Source organism: Caretta caretta, chromosome 23 (assembly GCF_965140235.1).
Source record: "Caretta caretta isolate rCarCar2 chromosome 23, rCarCar1.hap1, whole genome shotgun sequence".
NCBI classification, from domain to species: Eukaryota; Metazoa; Chordata; order Testudines; family Cheloniidae; genus Caretta; species Caretta caretta.
Window position 1 is genome coordinate 8,362,425 of NC_134228.1, and position 19,566 is coordinate 8,381,990.

Sequence of the window (19,566 nt, forward strand, 5' to 3'; positions counted from 1 at the left end):
CCTTGTCCCCCGCTCCCACCCCAGCTGGGTAGCAGCCCCGATGCACAACAGGGTCTGGCACAGCCATCCTTGGTTTCCCCAACTCTTTGCTGCTCAGCCCAGCAAAGATCCAGTCAGAGCCCTGGTTCCCAGCGGCCACCCCACTTCCCTGCCCGCACCCAGCATGCAGGTTGAGCCTGGGGATTTGGGGAGCGCCACACCTGGAAGGAGGCATGATGTCAGGCTCTGAGTGGTGTCCCCGCTCTCCGGGCCATTGCTGGAGGGGGCAGAGGGACTGGCAGTGAATCGCTCTCCTCCGTGCTGCGGGAGAGTGCAGGGTCCTGCACTTAGGACGGAAGAACCCAATGCACAGCTACAGACTAGGGACCGAATGGCTAGGCAGCAGTTCTGCGGAAAAGGACCTAGGGGTGACAGTGGACGAGAAGCTGGATATGAGTCAGCAGTGTGCCCTTGTTGCCAAGAAGGCCAATGGCATTTTGGGATGTATAAGTAGGGGCATAGCGAGCAGATCGAGGGACGTGATCGTTCCCCTCTATTCGACATTGGTGAGGCCTCATCTGGAGTACTGTGTCCAGTTTTGGGCCCCACACTTCAAGAAGGATGTGGATAAATTGGAGAGAGTCCAGCGAAGGGCAACAAAAATTATTAGGGGTCTGGAACATATGAGTTATGAGGAGAGGCTGAGGGAGCTGGGATTGTTTAGCCTGCAGAAGAGAAGAATGAGGGGGGATTTGATAGCTGTTTTCAACTACCTGAAAGGGGGTTCCAAAGAGGATGGCTCTAGACTGTTCTCAATGGTATCAGATGACAGAACGAGGAGTAATGGTCTCAAGTTACAGTGGGGGAGGTTTAGATTGGATATTAGGAAAAACTTTTTCACTATGAGGGTGGTGAAACACTGGAATGCGTTACCTAGGGAGGTGGTAGAATCTCCTTCCTTAGAGGTTTTTAAGGTCAGGCTTGACAAAGCCCTGCCTGGGATGATTTAACTGGGAATTGGTCCTGCTTTGAGCAGGGGGTTGGACTAGATGACCTTCTGGGGTCCCTTCCAACCCTTATATTCTATGATTCTATGATTCTAGAGGGAGGAGCTACCCAGTCTGCGTGGGATACGGGGACCCAGGGCCTGCCCGTTCTGCTTCCTCTGACTGCCTCTCCTGCCATCGACAGTCACGGGGTGTAACCTGGGCAAGCCCTGGGCTCCCATCATCAACCCCCACACCCAAATGCCCTGTGCTGTGCCATGCGTCACCCCCCTGCAAAGGAGCCAGCAGATGGGGCTGCAACATCAGGGGGCATCTCATGCTTTGGCCGGCGCCCTGCAATCCTAGGCTTAGAATCATAGAATATCAGGGTTGGAAGGGACCCCTGAAGGTCATCTAGTCCAACCCCCTGCTCGAAGAAGGACCAATTCCCAGTTAAATCATCCCAGGCAGGGCTTTGTCAAGCCTGACCTTAAAAACCTCTAAGGAAGGAGATTCTACCACCTCCCTAGGTAACGCATTCCAGTGTTTCACCACCCTCTTAGTGAAAAAGTTTTTCCTAATATCCAACCTAAATCTCCCCCACTGCAACTTGAAAACCCACCGTGCACAAAGCATCCCCTTCGACTGGTGGAAAACATCTTCCGACCCTGTGTGTGACGGATCGGGGTGGGCAATTCAGTCAGTCTCCACCTGATGCTTCTGCTGCCGCCCCTAATGCCCCGATCAGATGTAGGGGCTGCAGCTGCTGCCAGCAGGAGGGGCCATTCCCCCCTGCCTGGGTTTTCCTGTCTCTCCATCTCATGGCAGCCCAGAGTTGTACAAAGGTGATAGAGTCTTCTCCCGCCACTGACACCCTGGTCCTGCAACCCCAACCCCCAGAGGGGCAAGCCCCACCGCAATGCAGGGCCATGGCCCCTGCCATTTTTGCAGCCCCCTCCGCCCACCCAGGAGGCACCCACTCACCAGCATGGAAGGGCTGAGGCACACACAGCTCCTGCTGCTGCTGTGGGCTCTTCTGCGGACTCTTCCTTCGAGGAGGTCTCGTCTCCTCCCAGGCAAGGATGGGCTTCAAGGGGACCTTGGGGACTTCCTCAGCCATCCTGCAAGAAGCCAGGACAAGGCATTGCTTGTGAGAGATGAGAGGCGACTGCCCCGTTCAGCATCAGAGCCAGTCCACGTATTGCTATTCCACCAGTGCCTACAGCTGCCAGCAGGGAAACAAGCCAATGGATGTGCTCAAAGTCACCCAGGCAGTCAGCAGTACAGGCAGGATTAGAACCCAGGTCTCCGGACTCCCAGGCCCATCCCGCAGGCCAAACGGCCTCCCCCGGGTCACTCCCACCTCTCCTTCTGCTGGTTCACAAACTGCCCAGCAGACAGGCTGCATCCAACTACTCAGGATTCTTCCTGCCCAGGGAAATTACCCTGATCCCTTCCCCCAGGAATATTGGGGCTGTGGCAGGTCCCAGGTGGGGGAGGGAAGCGGGGTGGGGTGTGGGGGGCGAGCTGGTGAGCAGCAGGAGTTGCTCTGACCCCACCGTGAAGGGGAAGGAGCAGAAGGCGGGAGAGCAGCAGGCAGGCAGGCTGTGCCGGGGCAGAGCTTTGTGGCAATTTCGCAGCTCGTCTCTCCAAGGCCTGTGTGGCAGCAGCCGCTGCAGAGAATCCCAGGCCTGATTCCCCCCACGCTGGGTCTCCTGAATGGCCCCTGCCCTGGGGGGCTCCATTCCTCACCCAGTGTCAACTGCTGACTCTGCAGCAGCTGCACGGCAGGCGTCCTAAGGCACCTCTAGTCCTCTCCAGAGCTCAGGGGGACTGTCCTGGCATCGGACTGTCCTGGTGAATGGAACAATGGCTCCGGGCAGTCGGAGAATGCCTGTTCCCCCGGCAACCTCAGTGCCATTCCCTCTGGAAGTGATGGTGTCAGCAAAGGTGCTGGAGGTGGTCAGGCCTCGTGGTTGGAGCTGGACTCAGGAGGCCGGGGCGTGGGTGGAGCGAGGCTGGAGCGAGAGCAGGGCTGGAGTAGGACAAGGGGCAGGGCCACCAGCTACCTCCCGGTCTGGGCACTTACCTGGCCCCACCATGCCAGTGGCTGAGCACACGGGTATTGTGGTATTTAGGCTCTCAACCCCCCCGCAGAGCAAGGACCTGCTCTCCCTCATTAGCTGAGGCCTAGGGTGGCGGGGACTCATCTGATCTCATGCAGAAGACTTACAGAGGAGCGGGGAACTGAACACAGCTCTCCTGGGTCCCAGCCCAATGCCTCATCTAACCACCTGTGCCCCCTTCCCGTGCCGTGCCACCAGCCCTGCCAAACCCTCCTCCTTGTCTCCGTCCCCTCCGGGCTCCACTGGTGCGACCCCTTCTGTCGAGCCGCCCCGGGCTCCCTCCTGTGCGCATGCCGGTGCCCACTTCCTCACTGGCACCAGGCTAGACAGCCGGCACCGGAGCACTTGGCAGACATGCACCGCCCAGCCAGGAGCTCGGGGAAGGTTCGGTGTGGTTGGCGATGCAATGGAAAAGCAGAGGTGGGCAATAGAAGATTCTCCTACCTGGAGTCAGGAGTGGGCAGAAACCTGCGCGTAAATGGGCCACCCACTTTCTGCTGCCGGTGGCGGAGCTGGATCTGCTGGCTCAGCGTTCCCCAGGGGCACCTGCCAGCTCTCGCTCTGCCAGAGCCAAGCCTGGCAGTGAGGGGATGAGGCTGTGCCAGCCAGCAGGGGCGTGTCACAGTGGGCAGGCGAGTCACAGACCAGCCAATGTGTGACTCCCCAGCCATGGGATGCCCCAGCCCAGACTTGCTCTGGCCTCGCCAAGGCTTTAGAGCTTGTCCTTCCCCACCGGGGCCATGGCAGGGACCTTCCGCTCCCCACAGTCACAGACGTTAGGCCGGAAGGGACCGCTGGGCTCCTCTAGTCCCAGCTCCTGCAGACCCCAGGCCAGAGCCCCTCCCTGCATCCATGCTATTGGAGCCAGGGGGTCTCTGGATCCCCGAGTGGGAGAATCAATTCCATCCCGGTTCCTCCTTCTCGTAACAGTGCAGAACGGGGATTCATGAACTCTCCCCACCCATAGCTCCCAGCCCACATGGGAGGCTCTTTCCACTTTCCCAAGCTGCCGGATGCTTTGGCCATAGGGTGTAAAATGGTCCCATCTCTGCCTCCTCTCCCACCGCTGCAACGACGCAGAAACTGCTTTAATAGCAGCCTCCTCCTCCCGCCCAACTGAGTCTCAGACCTTGCTAATGCTCAGTGCCATGACAGCCCCAGGAGATGATTGCTGTGGCATGTGACGAAGTGGGACTGTTCTTAATGTTTCCTCTGAATAGTGTGTGGGTGCCTCAGTTTCCCCTATGCAGTTCTTAAGTATCTAGGTGGTGGGGTAAGGGTGTATGATCATTGCAGAGCCCTAGAGGGCAGGTATGTGCAGGGGTCTGGACACAGAGAATGGCCGACACCCTATTTCCTGGGTGCTGATGGCCTGGCCCTTCCCCCCTACAAGGTGAGAGCTAAAAGGGTTGGAGAAAAAAGGAATCAGGTGACCTCCTGGCCCGGGAAAGGGACAAAGCCCAGAGGAGGAGGGGCTGGAGAGAGTTTCAGTTCAGGCTGGCTGGGGACATGGAGTGAAGTACAGACGTGGTTGTCTGGCTCACTACCTACCAAAATGGACTCAGCTGAGGGGTTCTGTTCTCTGCACCTACATGCTCTGTGTTAGACCATGTTCCTGTCATCTAATAAACCTTCTGTTTTACTGGCTGGCTGAGAGTCACGTCTGACTGCGGAGCTGGGGTGCAGGACCCTCCGGCTTCCCCAGGAGCCTGCCTGGACGGGCTTGCTGTGGGAAGCTCACGGAGGGGCAGAGGCTGCTGAATGCTCAGAGGTCAGACCCAGGAAGGTGGAAGCTGTGTGAGCTGTTTGCCCTGCAGACAGGCTGTTCACAGAAAGGAGACTTCCCCAGAGTCCTGACTGACTTCGTAGGGAGCAGTTCCAGAGCGTCGCCCGGGGACTCCGTGACACGGGGGTCTCGGCCAGGGGGAGGCAGTGACTCCTAGAAGCAGGGAAAGCAGCAGCACCGTAGATCAGGGAGATCTGGCAATGCCAGTGGCTGTCTGGGGTCTGGCACCCCAGGCACTCAGAGCAGATTATCAAAGGCCAAACCCCTCTCACCACTGGCTCTGTAGCTCCCCCTTGCTTTCGGTCTGTCTTAGGCACCATCCTGGCCCTCATCCCCCTGGCATCCGAGCACTGCCCATTGCATTTATTCTAACTGCCCCCTTCAGGGCAGGGTCTGGCAGCTACCCCCACTGCACAGACAGGGAACTACAGCACAGAGGGAAGAAGGGACTTGCTCAAAGACAAACAGAGCATCTGTGGCAGAGCTGGGAAATGAACATGGGTCTCCTGGGTTCCAGGATGGCACCTTCTCTTTCAACCTCCTGCCCCCTTCGTCCCTGGTTCAGTGGGAGCTGTGGGAGCTCTCTGGGGCACAGGAGCTGGCTGGTGCCCAGATGGAGCTACGTTGCCTATTGCACAGATCTCGCTTTTCCCCAACATTGAAAATGCTGCTCCAACCGTACCAGGGCCCGCCAGGATCCTTGCAGCTGGTCCGTGCTAAATTGTGAACTGTGCTCTGGCCTCCCAGAGCGGGGCAATGGGAGAGGGTGGGGCTGGCGCAAGGCCCTACTAGATTGCGGCTCACGCATACGGGGTCCCAGTGCTACAGAGCTCTGTGCCGGGGCAGCGCTTTCTGGGGCTTTCACAGCTCCTCTCTCCAAGGCCTGTGTGGGATCAGCCGCTGCAGAGAATCCCAGGCCTGATGCCCCCCACGCTGGGTCTCCTGAATGGCCCCTGCCCTGGGGGGCTCCATTCCTCACCCACTGTTTCCTGCTGACTCTGCAGCAGCTGCACGGCAGGCGTCCTAAGGCACCTCTAGTCCTCTCCAGAGCTCAGGGGGACTGTCCTGGCATTGGACTGTCCTGGTGAATGGAACAATGGCTCCAGGCAACCGGAGAATGCCTGTTCCCCCGGCAACCTCAGTGTCTGGGCACTTACCTGGCCCCATCATGCCAGTGGTTTAGCACACGGGTGTTGTGGTATTTAGGCTCTCAACGCCCCCTCCGCAGAGCAGGGACGTGCTCTCCCTTGTTAGCTGAGGCCCAGAGCGGCGGGGACTCACCTGATCTCACGCAGAAGACTTACAGAGGAGCGGGGAACTGAACACAGCTCTCCTGGGTCCCAGCCCAATGCCTCATCTAACCACCTGTGCCGCCTTCCCGTGCCGTGCCACCAGCCCTGATAAACCCTCCTCCTTGTCTCCGTCCCCTCCGGGCTCCACTGGTGCGACCCCTTCTGTCGAGCCGCCCCGGGCTCCCTCCTGTGCGCATGCCGCTGCCCACTTCCTTACTGGCACCAGGCTAGACGGCCGGCACCGGGGCACTTGGCAGACGTGCGCCACCCAGCCAGGAGCTTGGGGAAGCCTCGGTGTGGTTGGCGATGCAATGGAAAAGCAGAGGTGGGCAATAGAAGATTCTCCTACCTGGAGTCAGGAGTGGGCAGAAGCCTGCGTGTAAATGGGCCACCCACTTTCTGCTGCCGGTGGCGGAGCTGGAACTGCTGGCTCAGCGTTCCCCAGCGGCACCTACCAGCTCTCGCTCTGCCAGAGCCAAGCCTGGCAGTGAGGGGATGAGGCTGTGCCAGCCAGCATGGGCGTGTCACAATGGGCAGGCGAGTCACAGACCAGCCAATGTGTGACTCCCCAGCCATGGGATGCCCCAGCCCAGACTTGCTCTGGCCTCGCCAAGGCTTTAGAGCCTGTCCTTCCCCACTGGGGTCATGGGAGGGACATTCCGCTGTTATACCAATAAAATAAAAACCAACAGGATCTCATGAAAGGGAAAAAGGCAAAATACCACATTTATTGTGAATACAGAAAGAATCATAGTTAGCAGTTAGTTATAGCTATAACATTCCATTCAATCTCATATTTATTCACACATTCATTCATACAAACACACACACACAGGTTCTGCAGGGTTGTTAACATAGTTACCAGCCTTAGAGTTGCTCATGCCAAGCCACTGGCCAGGTGGCCTGGACATGAGGAGGGAGCAGGGCCTTGTCAGATGCTCATCTGATGCTCCTGGAAGTTGGTTTGCAGAATCAGACCCCAAAGTTCTCACTTTTTAGAGTCTATTTTTATAGGAATTTCTTCCTATGCCAGTCTATGGGAATTCCTTCATCATGCTGTTGCTGAATCAATCAGCAGATAGCACATTCCTGAGGGCTCCTCACTGCTAGATGTTATCTTGTTCTTTGGTTCTCCCATTCTTGAGGCTGTTGGGTGGATTCCAGTCTGCCCTCCGGGGGGTCCTCTGGTTATTTCCACTTGACGCCTTCTTCAGCGGATGGACACTGGATTCTTAAGCTGGCACCTCCCTGATCATTCAGTTATTGTCCACACCAAGCATCCATCCACATACATCCTCTATCTCTATTTTAATCACAATTGTTAATACAACAAAAGGGCAGGCAGTCTCTGGGTGCTGTTTCTGTTGTTCGAGTATTGCTTTGAGTCTCTCTCTCTGTGAATTGCTTTGAGAACAGACTCTGTCTTAGAATGTACTAACACAATTAGCAGCTTGCAGGTTTCACACATAGAGGGAGAGAAACAGCACCAAAAACCAAGAGACCTTTTAATTAGTATTACCCTGGACTTTAAACTATTGGGAATCAAACTCATTTGTGATTTTAATACAGAACTTCTTTAATATGATCCAACACCGCTCCCCACAGTCACAGACGTTAGGCCGGAAGGGACATCTGGGCTCCTCTAGTCCCAGCTCCTGCAGACCCCAGGCCAGAGCCCCTCCCTGCGTCCATGCTATTGGAGCCAGGGGGTCTCTGGATCCCCGAGTGGGAGGATCACTTCCATCCCGGATCCTCCTTCTCGTGACAGTGCAGAACGGGGATTCATGAACTCTCCGCACCCCCGGCTCCCAGCCCACCCGAGCGGTTCTTTCCACTTTCCCAAGCTGCCGGGTGCTTTGGCCACAGGATGGAAAACGGTCCCCTCTCTGCTTCCTCTCCCACCGCTGCAATGACGCAGAAGCTGCTTTAATAGCAGCCCCCCCTCCCCCGCCCCCGTACTGTGTCCCAGGCCTTGCTAACGCTCAGAGCCACGGCAGCCCCAGGAGATGATTGCTGCGGGGTTCTCGGCCCGGGGAGAGGCAGTGACTCCTAGAAGCAGGGAGAGCAGCAGCAGTGTAGATCAGGGAGATCTGGCAATGCCAGTGGCTGCCTGGGGTCTGGCAGCCCAGGTACTCAGAGCAGATTGTCAAAGGCCAAACCCCTCTCACCACCGGCTCTGTAGCTCCCCCTTGCTTTCAGTCTGTCTTAGGCACCATCCTGGCCCTCATCCCCCTGGCATCCGAGCACTGCCCAATCTCGATTGCATTTATTCTATCTGCCCTCTTCAGGGCAGGGCCTGGCTGCTACCCCCACTATACAGAAAGGGAACAACTGCAGAGAGAGAATAAGGGACTTGCTCGAAGACAAACAGAGCATCTGTGGCAGAGCTGGGAAATGAACATGGGTCTCCTGGGTGCCAGGATGGCACCTTCTCTTTCCACCTCCTGCCCCCTTCGTCCCTGGTTCAGTGGGAGCTCTCTGGGGCACAGGAGCTGGCTGGTGCCCAGATGGAGCTGCGTTGCCTATTGCACAGATCTCGCTTTTCCCCAACATTGAAAATGCTGCTCCAACCATACCAGGGCCCGCCAGGATCCTTGCAGCTGGTCCGTGCTAAATTGTGAACTGTGCTCTGGCCTCCCAGAGTGGGGCAATGGGAGAGGGTGGGGCTGGCCCAAGGCCCTGCTGGATTGCGTCTCACGCGTACGGGGTCCCAGTGCTATAGAGCTCTGTGCCGGGGCAGCGCTTTGTGCGGGTTTCGCAGTTCCTCTCTCCAAGGCTGTGTGGGAGCAGCCGCTGCAGAGAATCCCAGGCCTGATTCCCCCCACGCTGGGTCTCCTGAATGGCCTCTGCCCTGGGGGGCTCCAGTCCTCACCCAATGTCTCCTGCTGACTCTCCAGCAGCTGCACGGCAGGTGTCCTAAGGCACCTCTAGTCCTCTCCAGAGCTCAGGGGGACTGTCCTGGCATCAGGCTGTTGCTGGCACCCAGTGCCGAGAGGCTGAACAACAGCTTGAATGGTTCGTTTCCTGGTGTGCTACACCCAGTAATCACAATGGGGTGGAGAAGCAGAAAAGTTTATTTGAAGCTTCAAATAGGTACAGGGAGATTTGAATCTCAAATCCTGTACACAGAGCAGGAAGTTACACAGGCTTTTATACATCCTTTTTCCCAACATACTTATCCAATAGCAAGCTGCCCCAAGTATCCATATAGCCAGCCAATCCAGTTCCCAGCTATTTCCCTGATTCTCTGTATCATTTGTTAAACTCTACATAAAGCTGCTTTATTCAGCATTGTTCTTCCATATCTGCCCTGTGTGGCCTTGCTTAGTTTCAGGCAGTCTGACTCTGCAGCATATTGTTGCAGATTCTCAGCATAACCGCTGTGTGTGCCTCCAGGCGGGGGGGGGGGGGCCAAGGACACTTGGGCCTAGTACCCAGAGCTGCTGCAAGTGCCTCCAGGCGGGAGGGGGGGCTAAGTGTTGCCGGCACCCAGTGCCAAGAGGCTAAACAACAGCTGAAGTTGGTTCGTTACCCGGTGTGCTACACCCAATAATCACAACGGGGTGGAGAAGCAGAAAAGTTTATTTGAAGCTTCAAAAAGGTACAGGGAGATTTGAATCTCAAATCCTGTACCCAGAGCAGGAAGTTACACAGGCTTTTATACATTCTTTTTCCCAGCATACTTATCCAATAGCAAGCTGCCCCAAGTATCCATATAGCCAGCCAATCCAGTTCCCAGCTAGTTCCCTGATTCTCTGTATCATTTGTTAAACTCTACATAAAGCTGCTTTATTCAGCATTGTTCTTCCATATCTCCCCTGTTTGGCCTTGCTTAGTTTCAGGCAGTCTGACTCTGCAACATACTGTTGCAGATTCTCAGCATAACTGCTGTGTGTGCCTCCAGGCGGGGGGGCCAAGGACACTTGGGCCTAGTACGCAGAGCTGCTGCGAGTGCCTCCAGGTGGGAGGGGGGGCCAAGGACACCTGGGCCTAGTGCGAGGGGGCTTCATCGCCACTCGTGGTCTTCCATCCCCTCGAGTTACCTAGCAGCCATGCCCCAGTGTCCCCAACAACTCCCCTCTTTGAGAACACTCAACAGCCTTGGCTCTGAGTTTTCTCACTTGGGCTACTTATTTCTTTACAATATGACTTTGCATAAGCACTTTGTGATAGCCCTGAAGAGAATGTGTGAAGCCCTGAAGAGAGTGTGATAGCACTTTGTGATAGCCCTGAAGAGAATGACTTATTAACGTTTGCAAAAGGGCCCTGACACATGATACCGCACAGCATAATACCAGTAATACAAGCAATACAGGAAAGAGAAGTTTCAATAGCAGGCTAAATAAACCACCCAGCCAAGACGACAAACCCCAGCCTGAAAACAAGGTTTGCAACCAATCGTTCTCTGGGGCAGTATCGGCAACCTGTGCTCCGGCTCGGGCATGGGCCTCAGCCTGCACCACCTTTTCATAGATCTCATAACTGCTATCATTTACATATACACACCATCGGGGCGCGACGAGGGCACAAACCCCTCCTTGGGATGCCAAGATAGTCCAAAGCCAGCCTGTTTTGGAGGGAAAACGTCCTGAGCTGCTGTACCTCTTTATTTAATGTTTTTACTGCTGACCCTAAATCACTAATCGAGTCCTCTAACTCTAAGGCCACCTTCTCAAGTACCATCTGCAGCCTTATAGTATAGCGGCCTATGCATGCCATGGCTGGTCCGGTAAACAGTGGCGCTATTCCCAGTACAGAGCACCCTACAAGCTTCTCGGTTGTGAGGGGATTCTTCATCTTGCCCTCCAATGCCTTAGTCAGTCGCTGCAGGGTCTTTTCTCGTGACTCAACAGAGGTGTCTCGGGCATTTCTAATCTTTCCTTTGGGCAGTGTGGCAGTTATGGAAAGATGAGGAACTCCATGAGCTATATAACAGCTACCTGTCCAGTTGGCTGGCAGCACCTTGTAAGCCTTTCGGCCACATACAAAATAGTGACCCTGTAGGGCCCAGTAAGGACTGTTTCTTAAGGGGATTCCTGGGATATTTAAGGCTGCTTTGGCGGCTTTTTTAAACAATTTATATGCCCCTAAGGGGGCATCTTATTTTTTTGATTGGGTACAAGTGGGGGCATTTCTAATTGTGCCGTTCAAATTACATTCGCCATAGGGACAACTACAAACCCACCATTGGCTTGCTACATTGGAGATATTAACTGGACGGCAAGTTATATTTCCAAACCTTTCTTTTGTGGTACGATTATTTGTAAGAGTTTCCCTAAAAGGGGAGGAACCATTACACCCACACTGCTGGCTTCCCCTTTTGGTCTTTATCCAATACCCATCAGCCCACTGTGTAATAACACAGGAGCTCTTTCCCACAGGATGCCCATAGGGATCAGATTGGTTTCCGGTAAAACATAACACTCCCTCAGTGAGTACTGCAACTGAATACTCCTGGTCCTGATAGGTGGCTTGCTGTAAAGAGGTCTTGTTCCAGAACGGTGAGTCCGTTCTTTCCTGCTCTTTGGTGGTGGCTAATTCTGCTAGGGTCAAGGGCAGCATGTCAAGGGGCATTCCCGTTTTGTGGGATAGTGGAGTTGGAGCACATACCCAGCAATCAGTCTGGTTTGTTAAAGTAGCAACATGGTGCGCAAGCAAAACAAAGGAGTTATGCTCCCGATATGCACAGTTTGGAAATACCAATACAGAGAATAACAATATTACCCAATTAATTATGACCAGAGTCTTCCCAACCCAGGATCTCCAATACCTGGGTGGGCCCATTTTAGCATTAAGGTGCCCGCTATTTGTGTCTTTTAAACAGTAGCTTTAGCCCGAGATTGTCACTAGATGAAGAGTCAGCAGGTTGGACGGTCCACTGTTCTGCTGACGAGGGGGCAGGTACTGCCTTCAGACGAGAGTGATGGATCCAGTTCTTGTGGCCCTCGATCTTTGCCGCTGTATGGGAGATCAGCAGGACGGTATAGGGTCCTTTCCACTTTTCCTGGAGAGGCTCGTCTTTCCAGGTGCGAAGAAGCACAGAGTTACCGGGCTGTAAGGAGTGGACGGGAGAGTCCAAGCGGAGAGGCTGGGAATCCTTGGTATACCTGTGAAGAGACAAGAGAACAGCAGACAGGAAACACATATACTGTGACAAAAAAAACATTACCCAACTCCCATTCCCCTGACAGAACCGGGGTGCCATTCATAGGCCATGCCCTTCCAAACATAATTTCAAAGGGACTGAGCCCTAATCTACCCTTTGGGAGAACGTGGATACGGAGTAGGATGAGGGGCAAAGCATCAGGCCATCGCAGTGAGGCTTCTTGGCACACTTTTGAGAGATGCCGTTTAAGGGTCTGGTTGGTACGCTCCACTACACCACTGGCTTGCGGTCTCCAGGGCGTATGGAGTTTCCAGGGGATCTGTAAGGCATGTGAGATGCTTTGAATGATTTTTGACGTGAAGTGTGTCCCATTGTCAGATTCCATCCACAGGGGGAGTCCAAAGCGAGGAATGATCTCCTTAACAAACTTGAGGGCCACTGTCCTGGCAGTGCAGTTACGGCATGGGAAGGCTTCTGGCCATCCGCTGAACCGATCCACTATAACAAGGAGATATTTGAACCCTTGGGTCCGGGGAAACTCGGTAAAGTCTATTTGCCACACTTGACCAGGGCCCGGAGTGGGTTCTAGGGCAGCTGGTGGCACAGGATGTCCCGGTCGGGGGTTATTCTTTTGGCAGACTAAGCAGTCCGCCTGTACCTGGGCAGCCAGGGGTCGGAGTCCGGAAGTGATAAAGTATTTTCCCATTAGCTGGATAAGTGCTTCCCTGCCAGCATGAGTGGTTTGATGTAGTTTCTGCAGCACTGGCCGGATTAGGCCCTTTAGTAAGAGGATTTTCCCTTCTGGGGAATGGAGCCATCCCTCCTTTTCCCGGAGACCGAGTTTGTCAGTTAGCTGTCTCTCCTCCCCGGAGTACTGAGGGGTTGGAAGCTCCCCTACTGATGGGATAAGGGCATGTATATGGGCGTTCTCAGCCTGAGGGGATGGCAGGGTGGCAGCATGCTTAGCCTCTCTATCTGCCCGGGTGTTACCTCTGGCCACATCTTGATCCTCCCTTTGATGGGCTTTACAGTGTACCACCGCCACTTCTGAGGGGAGTTGTACGGCTTCTAGGAGCCAGAGGATTTGGGGCCCGTACTTGACTGGGGAGCCTTGGGCTGTCAGCATTCCCTTTTGCTTCCATAGGCCAGCATGAGCATGCAGCACACCAAAAGTATACTTTGACTCAGTAAAAATGTTGACCCGCTTTCCTTTTGACAGTTCAAGTGCACGGGTCAGGGCTATTAGTTCGGCAAGCTGGGCAGAGGTCCCAGCAGGCAAACCTTCAGCTTCCACAGTGTCATGGAGGGTCACAACAGCATAACCCGCCCTCCTTTGCCCATCTATTACAGTACTGCTACCATCAGTGTACCACTCATAATCTGCATTTGGGAGGGGTACATCCTTTAAATCCGGATGGCTGGAGAACTGGACATCTATGATCTCTAAACAGTCATGTTTCTGTTCCTCTGTTTCTGGCAAGAGGGTGGCTGGGTTAAGGGAGGGGCAAGGCTGTAGGGTGACTTCAGAGTTCTCTAACAGTTTAGACTGGTACCGAGCAATCTGAGCCTGGGTGAGCCAAAGCCCTCCCTTTGCATCCAATAAGGCTTGGACCATATGGGGAGTATAGATTTGCATAACCCCTCCCAATGTTAGCTTCTCCGCTTCCTCAAGCAGGAGGGCAGTAGCTGCGACCGCCCGTAAACATGCCGGCCAACCCTTTGCAACCTGATCCAATTGCTGAGAAAAATAAGCCACGGGATGTCTCCATGCTCCTAACAGCTGTGTGAGCACTCCTAGGGCCACCCCCCTTCGTTCATGTACATACAACTGAAACGGCTTAGAGAGATCCGGCAGGTCCAGAGCTGGGGCTTCCATCAGTTTTCTTTTCAGGATTTTAAATGCCCTGTCAGCCTCTGGAGTCCAATAGAAGGGGTCATGATCCGCTCCTTTTACACTGTCGTACAGGGGTTTAGCCCACAGTCCAAACTCTGGGATCCATATCCTGCAAAAGCCTGCCATACCCAGAAATGTCCTGAGCCGCTTACAATTACTTGGAGAGGAACTTGACAGATAGCTTCCTTTCTTTTTTTTTTTCGCTTGAACGCTGATGCTCCCCTTGCCTTAGCTGTAACCTGATCCCTCTCCACCTCAGACAACAGGGTTCTCAGGAGGATATTACAGTCGTCTCAATCGGCTTGTGACTACTGAGGCACCCCTCAAAGACTGAAATAAACCTGCTTGCGTTCGTTGAGAATTCCCCAGCCTGTATTTTAAAAGCTGCTAAGTCTATTGGATTGAATGGCACATGGATGTAAACTTGCATAGTGGTAGCCTGACGTCCGTCTGCCCCTGGGCAAGCCACAACAGTCTCGGTAAGCAAAGGATAGAGTACCACCGAGGGGACAATCTCTGAAACCCGAGGCATCCTACCCTTATAAGGTGGGGATGTGGGGGCCGAAGGGGACACCGGCTCTGCCATTACAGTGGGGGTGGGGGTCTGGGGACTAACATTAGCTACTACCGAACCAGTCGGAGTCAAATTACAACTTTGCAGAATTACAGCTCTTTTCTATTTCTTAAAGCCATAAACGCTTGTGCATACAAATATTCATTCCATTTACCCATTCACTGACAAAACAAAACTAATTGGAGGATCGTGTTGTAATTAATTGACCCTCCTGGTGGCCACCACTCCTGGTCCTCTAGTTGATATTGAGGCCAGTCAACTGTACAGAATCGTTTTAATTGGCTCTTTAGTCATTGGATCTGCACCAAATATCTTCCAGTTTGCTAGAATGCACTCTAGGGGCATACACCGTGCCCTAACCTCTGAGCTCTGTCCCTGTCCCATACCTACAGGGTAACTCTGGGCGTCCCCAGGTTCCAACAGAGCATATAATCCGGATTTTAAAAGGTTCCTACCTTATCCAAGGGACTGGTTCTTCACCGTGGCCTGCAGCTGCTCCTCCCCCACGTCTAAGGGACCGGTTCTTCACCGCTGTCCACAACTGCTTCTCCACTATATGAGTGCGTTGCACCGTTGTGCCCTCCGGGGTTGATCAAATCGTGTCTCCTCTGAGGCCCCCGATGAACTCACCGGTGCGCGCTGGGCGTCGGTTCTCGCCGCAATCCTCGACCTCCAGGAGGGGTCCGGGCAAGGCTAAATTGCAGCCTCGTCGCCCACCCAGGGATGCCAAAAGCTGTTGTCGGCACCCAGTGCCAAGAGGCTAAACAACAGCTGAAGTTGGTTCGTTACCCGGTGTGCTACACCCAATAATCACAACGGGGTGGAGAAGCAGAAAAGTTTATTTGAAGCTTCAAAAAGGTACAGGGAGATTTGAATCTCAAATCCTGTACCCAGAGCAGGAAGTTACACAGGCTTTTATACATTCTTTTTCCCAGCATACTTATCCAATAGCAAGCTGCCCCAAGTATCCATATAGCCAGCCAATCCAGTTCCCAGCTCGTTCCCTGATTCTCTGTATCATTTGTTAAACTCTACATAAAGCTGCTTTATTCAGCATTGTTCTTCCATATCTGCCCTGTGTGGCCTTGCTTAGTTTCAGGCAGTCTGACTCCGCAGCATATTGTTGCAGATACTCAGCATAACTGCTATGTGTGCCTCCAGGCGGGGGGGCCAAGGACACTTGGGCCTAGTACGCAGAGCTGCTGCGAGTGCCTCCAGGTGGGAGGGGGGGCCAAGGACACCTGGGCCTAGTGCGAGGGGGCTTCATCGCCACTCGTGGTCTTCCATCCCCTCGAGTTACCTAGTGGCCATGCCCCAGTGTCCCCAACGGGACTGTCCTGGTGAATGGAACAATGGCTCCGGGCAGCTGGAGAATGCCTGTTCCCCCGGCAACCTCAGTGCCATTCCCTCTGGAAGTGATGGTGTCAGCGAAGGTGCTGGAGGTGGTCAGGCCTCGGGGTTGGAGCTGGACTCAGGAGGCCGGGGCGTGGGTGAAGCGAGGCTGCTGCTGTGAGACTGAAATACTTGCTCCGGGAGTCACGGGCCTGTTCCTGGCTTGTGGATTGGCGGGAGCCCGGCACAGGAGGGACTCAGGGCCTGACACATGGCTCCAGGGGGCGCTTGGCTCCCGGCCCCGCTGGGCACTGACAGGCCAGGTTCAGGGGGCCAGGCGCAGCACCAGGGAGGACTTTGGGGAGGCAGGAGTGCTGAGGTGGGGCTGAGCGGGCAGGTGCTGAGGAGCTGCGGCCGGCTGGCCAGCAGGGAGGAGGAGCAGCACCCAGCTGGGGAGGGCCCAGCTGCAGCTCCACACGGGGCGCTGCCAGAGCCTGGCAGGCAGCTGGCTGAAGTGGCACTTTGTGATCTGGTGCAGGCGGGAGCTGGCTCCCCACATCTGAACGCTCTGCAGTGCCGGCGGATTCACATCTAAACCCGGATCTGGCTCCCAATTCACAGCTGGCCCCTCCCCCCGATCTGGAGTGGCTGAGACTCCAGCGCTCTGGGGAAGAGGCCAACAAATGCCAGCTCCTGGGGTGGGCTTCCCCCAGAGACAACCCCGTGCTGGGAAGGGAGATTCCAAGAGCCGGCAGCTCCAGCACTCACACTCCCAGCTTCCTGGGAATGAGCCAGGAGCAGAGTCCCAGTCCCCGTCCCCTGGCATTAATCCAGGGACTCCGCACTGGGGATGTGCACCTGGCAGCACGCAGCCTCCTGAGAACACACAGGCCAGGGTGCAGGGCGAGGGCTCCCAGAGAGAAACGGCAGGAGGGCAATGCTGGGAACCCCCAGGCCATCTTCAGCTCAAGCATGAGGGCACCCCAGCATCCTGGAGAGCAGGAATCTAGCTTCAGCTCAGCCTTTATGTCTCTCCATTCTCTGTGCTAGATGGGTTGGTCTCACGGAGGGACGAAAGTGCCCATCAGGAGTTCCTGGCTTATCCAACGTCAGTTTCCCGCTCTTGTGAAAAAAACGGTGGCTTCCCTTACACAGGAGCTGGTGTTCTTCAGGCTGGGCTGGGCCTGTACACGTTCCTCTGTAGGGGTGTGTGCACCCAGGGCCTGTGAGTCGCAGACATTTGCCAACAAACATTTGCCAACAGACGTTGGCCCCCTGCTCTCCCCGTGTGCTCAGGGACCACCATCAAAAAGGCACGTCTGCCACCTCCCTCTCAAGTCCTTCGCACCTGCATACTGCCAGGGGAACATCCCCATTTCTACTGAGGCCTCAGGGACATGGTTTATGATGAACCAGCTGGAGTTGATCTCTTCCCCCCTCCCCCGGCGTGTTGCACCCCTACGGCTAGCTGGGGATCCAAACTGACACTCCCCGGTTTGAGCCCCTGCCTAGCCAGGCCCTGTTCCCTCCCCCCAGGCAGTTGTTGGCCCTGAACTCCTGCAGGCAGCCATGACACACAGGTGCTTGGGGGCTTGAGAGAAGGGCTATCACCAGCTGAATGACCCCTGCCTGTACGGTGGGGACTGAGGCCACTTTGCCAGCAGGTGCCCCCCAAGTCCTGTGCTATGCTGAGTCTGGGGAGATGGGCAGGTTCAGCCTCATTAGAAGGGATCGGCCAGACAGAAAGGCAGAATCGGGTCCCCGCACGGAGCCCCTGTACTACCTGCCTGTGTCCTAACCACCAGGACAGTGGCCAATCCCACCTTCAGGTCAGGTTCCAGCGTCGGGCCCTGTCCATACCCACAGCGTGTGGCACCCAGCATGCGCTGATAGACTCCGGTACATGCTGTAAGTTCACAGACACTAGAAACTGCCTAACACCAGGCTGGGGGCTGGGGATGTGTAGGGTACAGAGCACAGCACCCCCTAAGGCCGGGCAGGAGGGCTGGGAAATGCATATGATACAGAGCACAGCGCCCTCTAACACCCGGCAGGGGGGCTGAGAGATGGGGGGTGTAGGGTACAGAGCACAGCGCCCCCTAACACCGGCCAGGGGGCCTGGAAGCTGGGGGAATATGTAGGATCCGGAGCACAGCATCCCCTAACACCAGGCTGGGGGGCAGGGAGGGGGGGATATGTGGGGTACAGAGCACAGCACCCCCTCACACCAGGACACGAGGTCTCGTCCGTCTCAGGGCGGAAATGATCACACCCTGAGAATGGGGGATCTGCCACAGGCACTGGCAGGAGCGCGCTGCTTTACATTAAGGTTCTTTGGCTGATGGGCGAACCTCACCCCGCCCTGCGTTTCGAGTGTGAACAGCTGTCGATGGAAACCCAGACGGCAGAGATGGAGCAGGACTAACCGGCGTCACTGGGTCTCGCCCTCACCCCGTGTCTACACTGTACAAGGGTGGGAAATAGCAGGTGCCTTTTCTTGCTCTGATACGATTTTGGAGATGCCGACACTTGCGACAGCTTTCTCCCTGTGTGGGTTGTGAGATCCAGGGGAGCCGTCTGTGTGCTCTGTACAGGACAAGGTGTGTAGATCGTTTATACCTCAATATATCACTGTAAATACAGTTATTTAATATATCAAATAAAAGCAGAACAATACATCAAAAAACATCAAAATGAAACAGAGGATTGCTATGTACAGGGGGGATTGCTATGTACATAGGGGTTTGCACGTGACGAGTTAACTGCTCGAGAGCTTTCATCACCGTGTACTTTCTAACAGGTTTCCGCGCCCTGTGTAGGGTTTACGTCCCGCCCTCCGTCCCCGTTTCCGGTCATGTACATTTTTGGTGCCGTCGGCCCTTTTGAACATTTCTTTTGTATTGTTTTCTGTGTTTAGCCGGGGGAAGGTTGCTTTCTTGTGTTTTGACATATTTAGAGAAAAAGTATGAACAAGTAGAAAGAAAGGCTGTAAGGGGTTTGCGGCTCCCTCCCCGTCCATCAGGGTGGGAGACCACGCCCCTGGCTACGATACTTCCGGGGTACCTTGGTTCAGGGGAAAATTAGCCCAGTGTTAATGGTTCAGGCCTGCAGTCAGGCCGTGCAATGGTAGAGAGTCTGTTTGCCTGGGGCCCTCATTCAGGGCAGGGCTGCAGTCAAGTAGGGGCTCTGGCCTACAATCAGGCAGGCAGAGCAGCAGAAGGTCCATTTGCCTGGCCCTTGATCAGGGCGGGGCAGCAATCAAGTAGGGGGGCTCTGGCCTACAGTCCAGCAGAGCCGTCGCCGTCTAGGGGAGGTTAGCTCTCTGGTGGGAGAGTCAGCACAACCGTCTGGCGTCCTGATTCAGGCGGGTGCCAGACCAATGAGGCCTCCTGACAACCAGGTGGGGAACCTGCCACTCCTGACGGTGGCGTGGCGGTGGTAGGGGAACCCAGGCCTTCCCGCTCCACTGCGTCCCCACCCAGGGCCCTAAA

The 19,566-nt window shown here is 55.2% G+C and overlaps 1 protein-coding gene and 1 long non-coding RNA gene across 2 annotated transcripts in view; both read right to left on the bottom strand.

The window, feature by feature from the left end:
• Nucleotides 1–2,085, bottom strand: part of LOC142069914 (uncharacterized) — a 28,652-nt gene extending 26,567 nt beyond the window's left edge. The window contains exon 1 of the mRNA XM_075122675.1: nucleotides 1,950–2,085. Within this exon, the coding sequence (XP_074978776.1) occupies nucleotides 1,950–2,085 (136 nt within the window). The remainder of the gene's footprint in view (nucleotides 1–1,949) is intronic.
• Nucleotides 2,086–9,733: 7,648 nt separating this feature from the next.
• LOC142069853 (uncharacterized) lies at nucleotides 9,734–17,551 on the bottom strand. Its single transcript, XR_012665818.1, has 2 exons — nucleotides 15,199–17,551; nucleotides 9,734–12,276 (listed from the first exon to the last, which is right to left on the bottom strand). It is a non-coding gene; the product is annotated as an uncharacterized LOC142069853 (long non-coding RNA).
• Nucleotides 17,552–19,566: the final 2,015 nt, after the last annotated feature.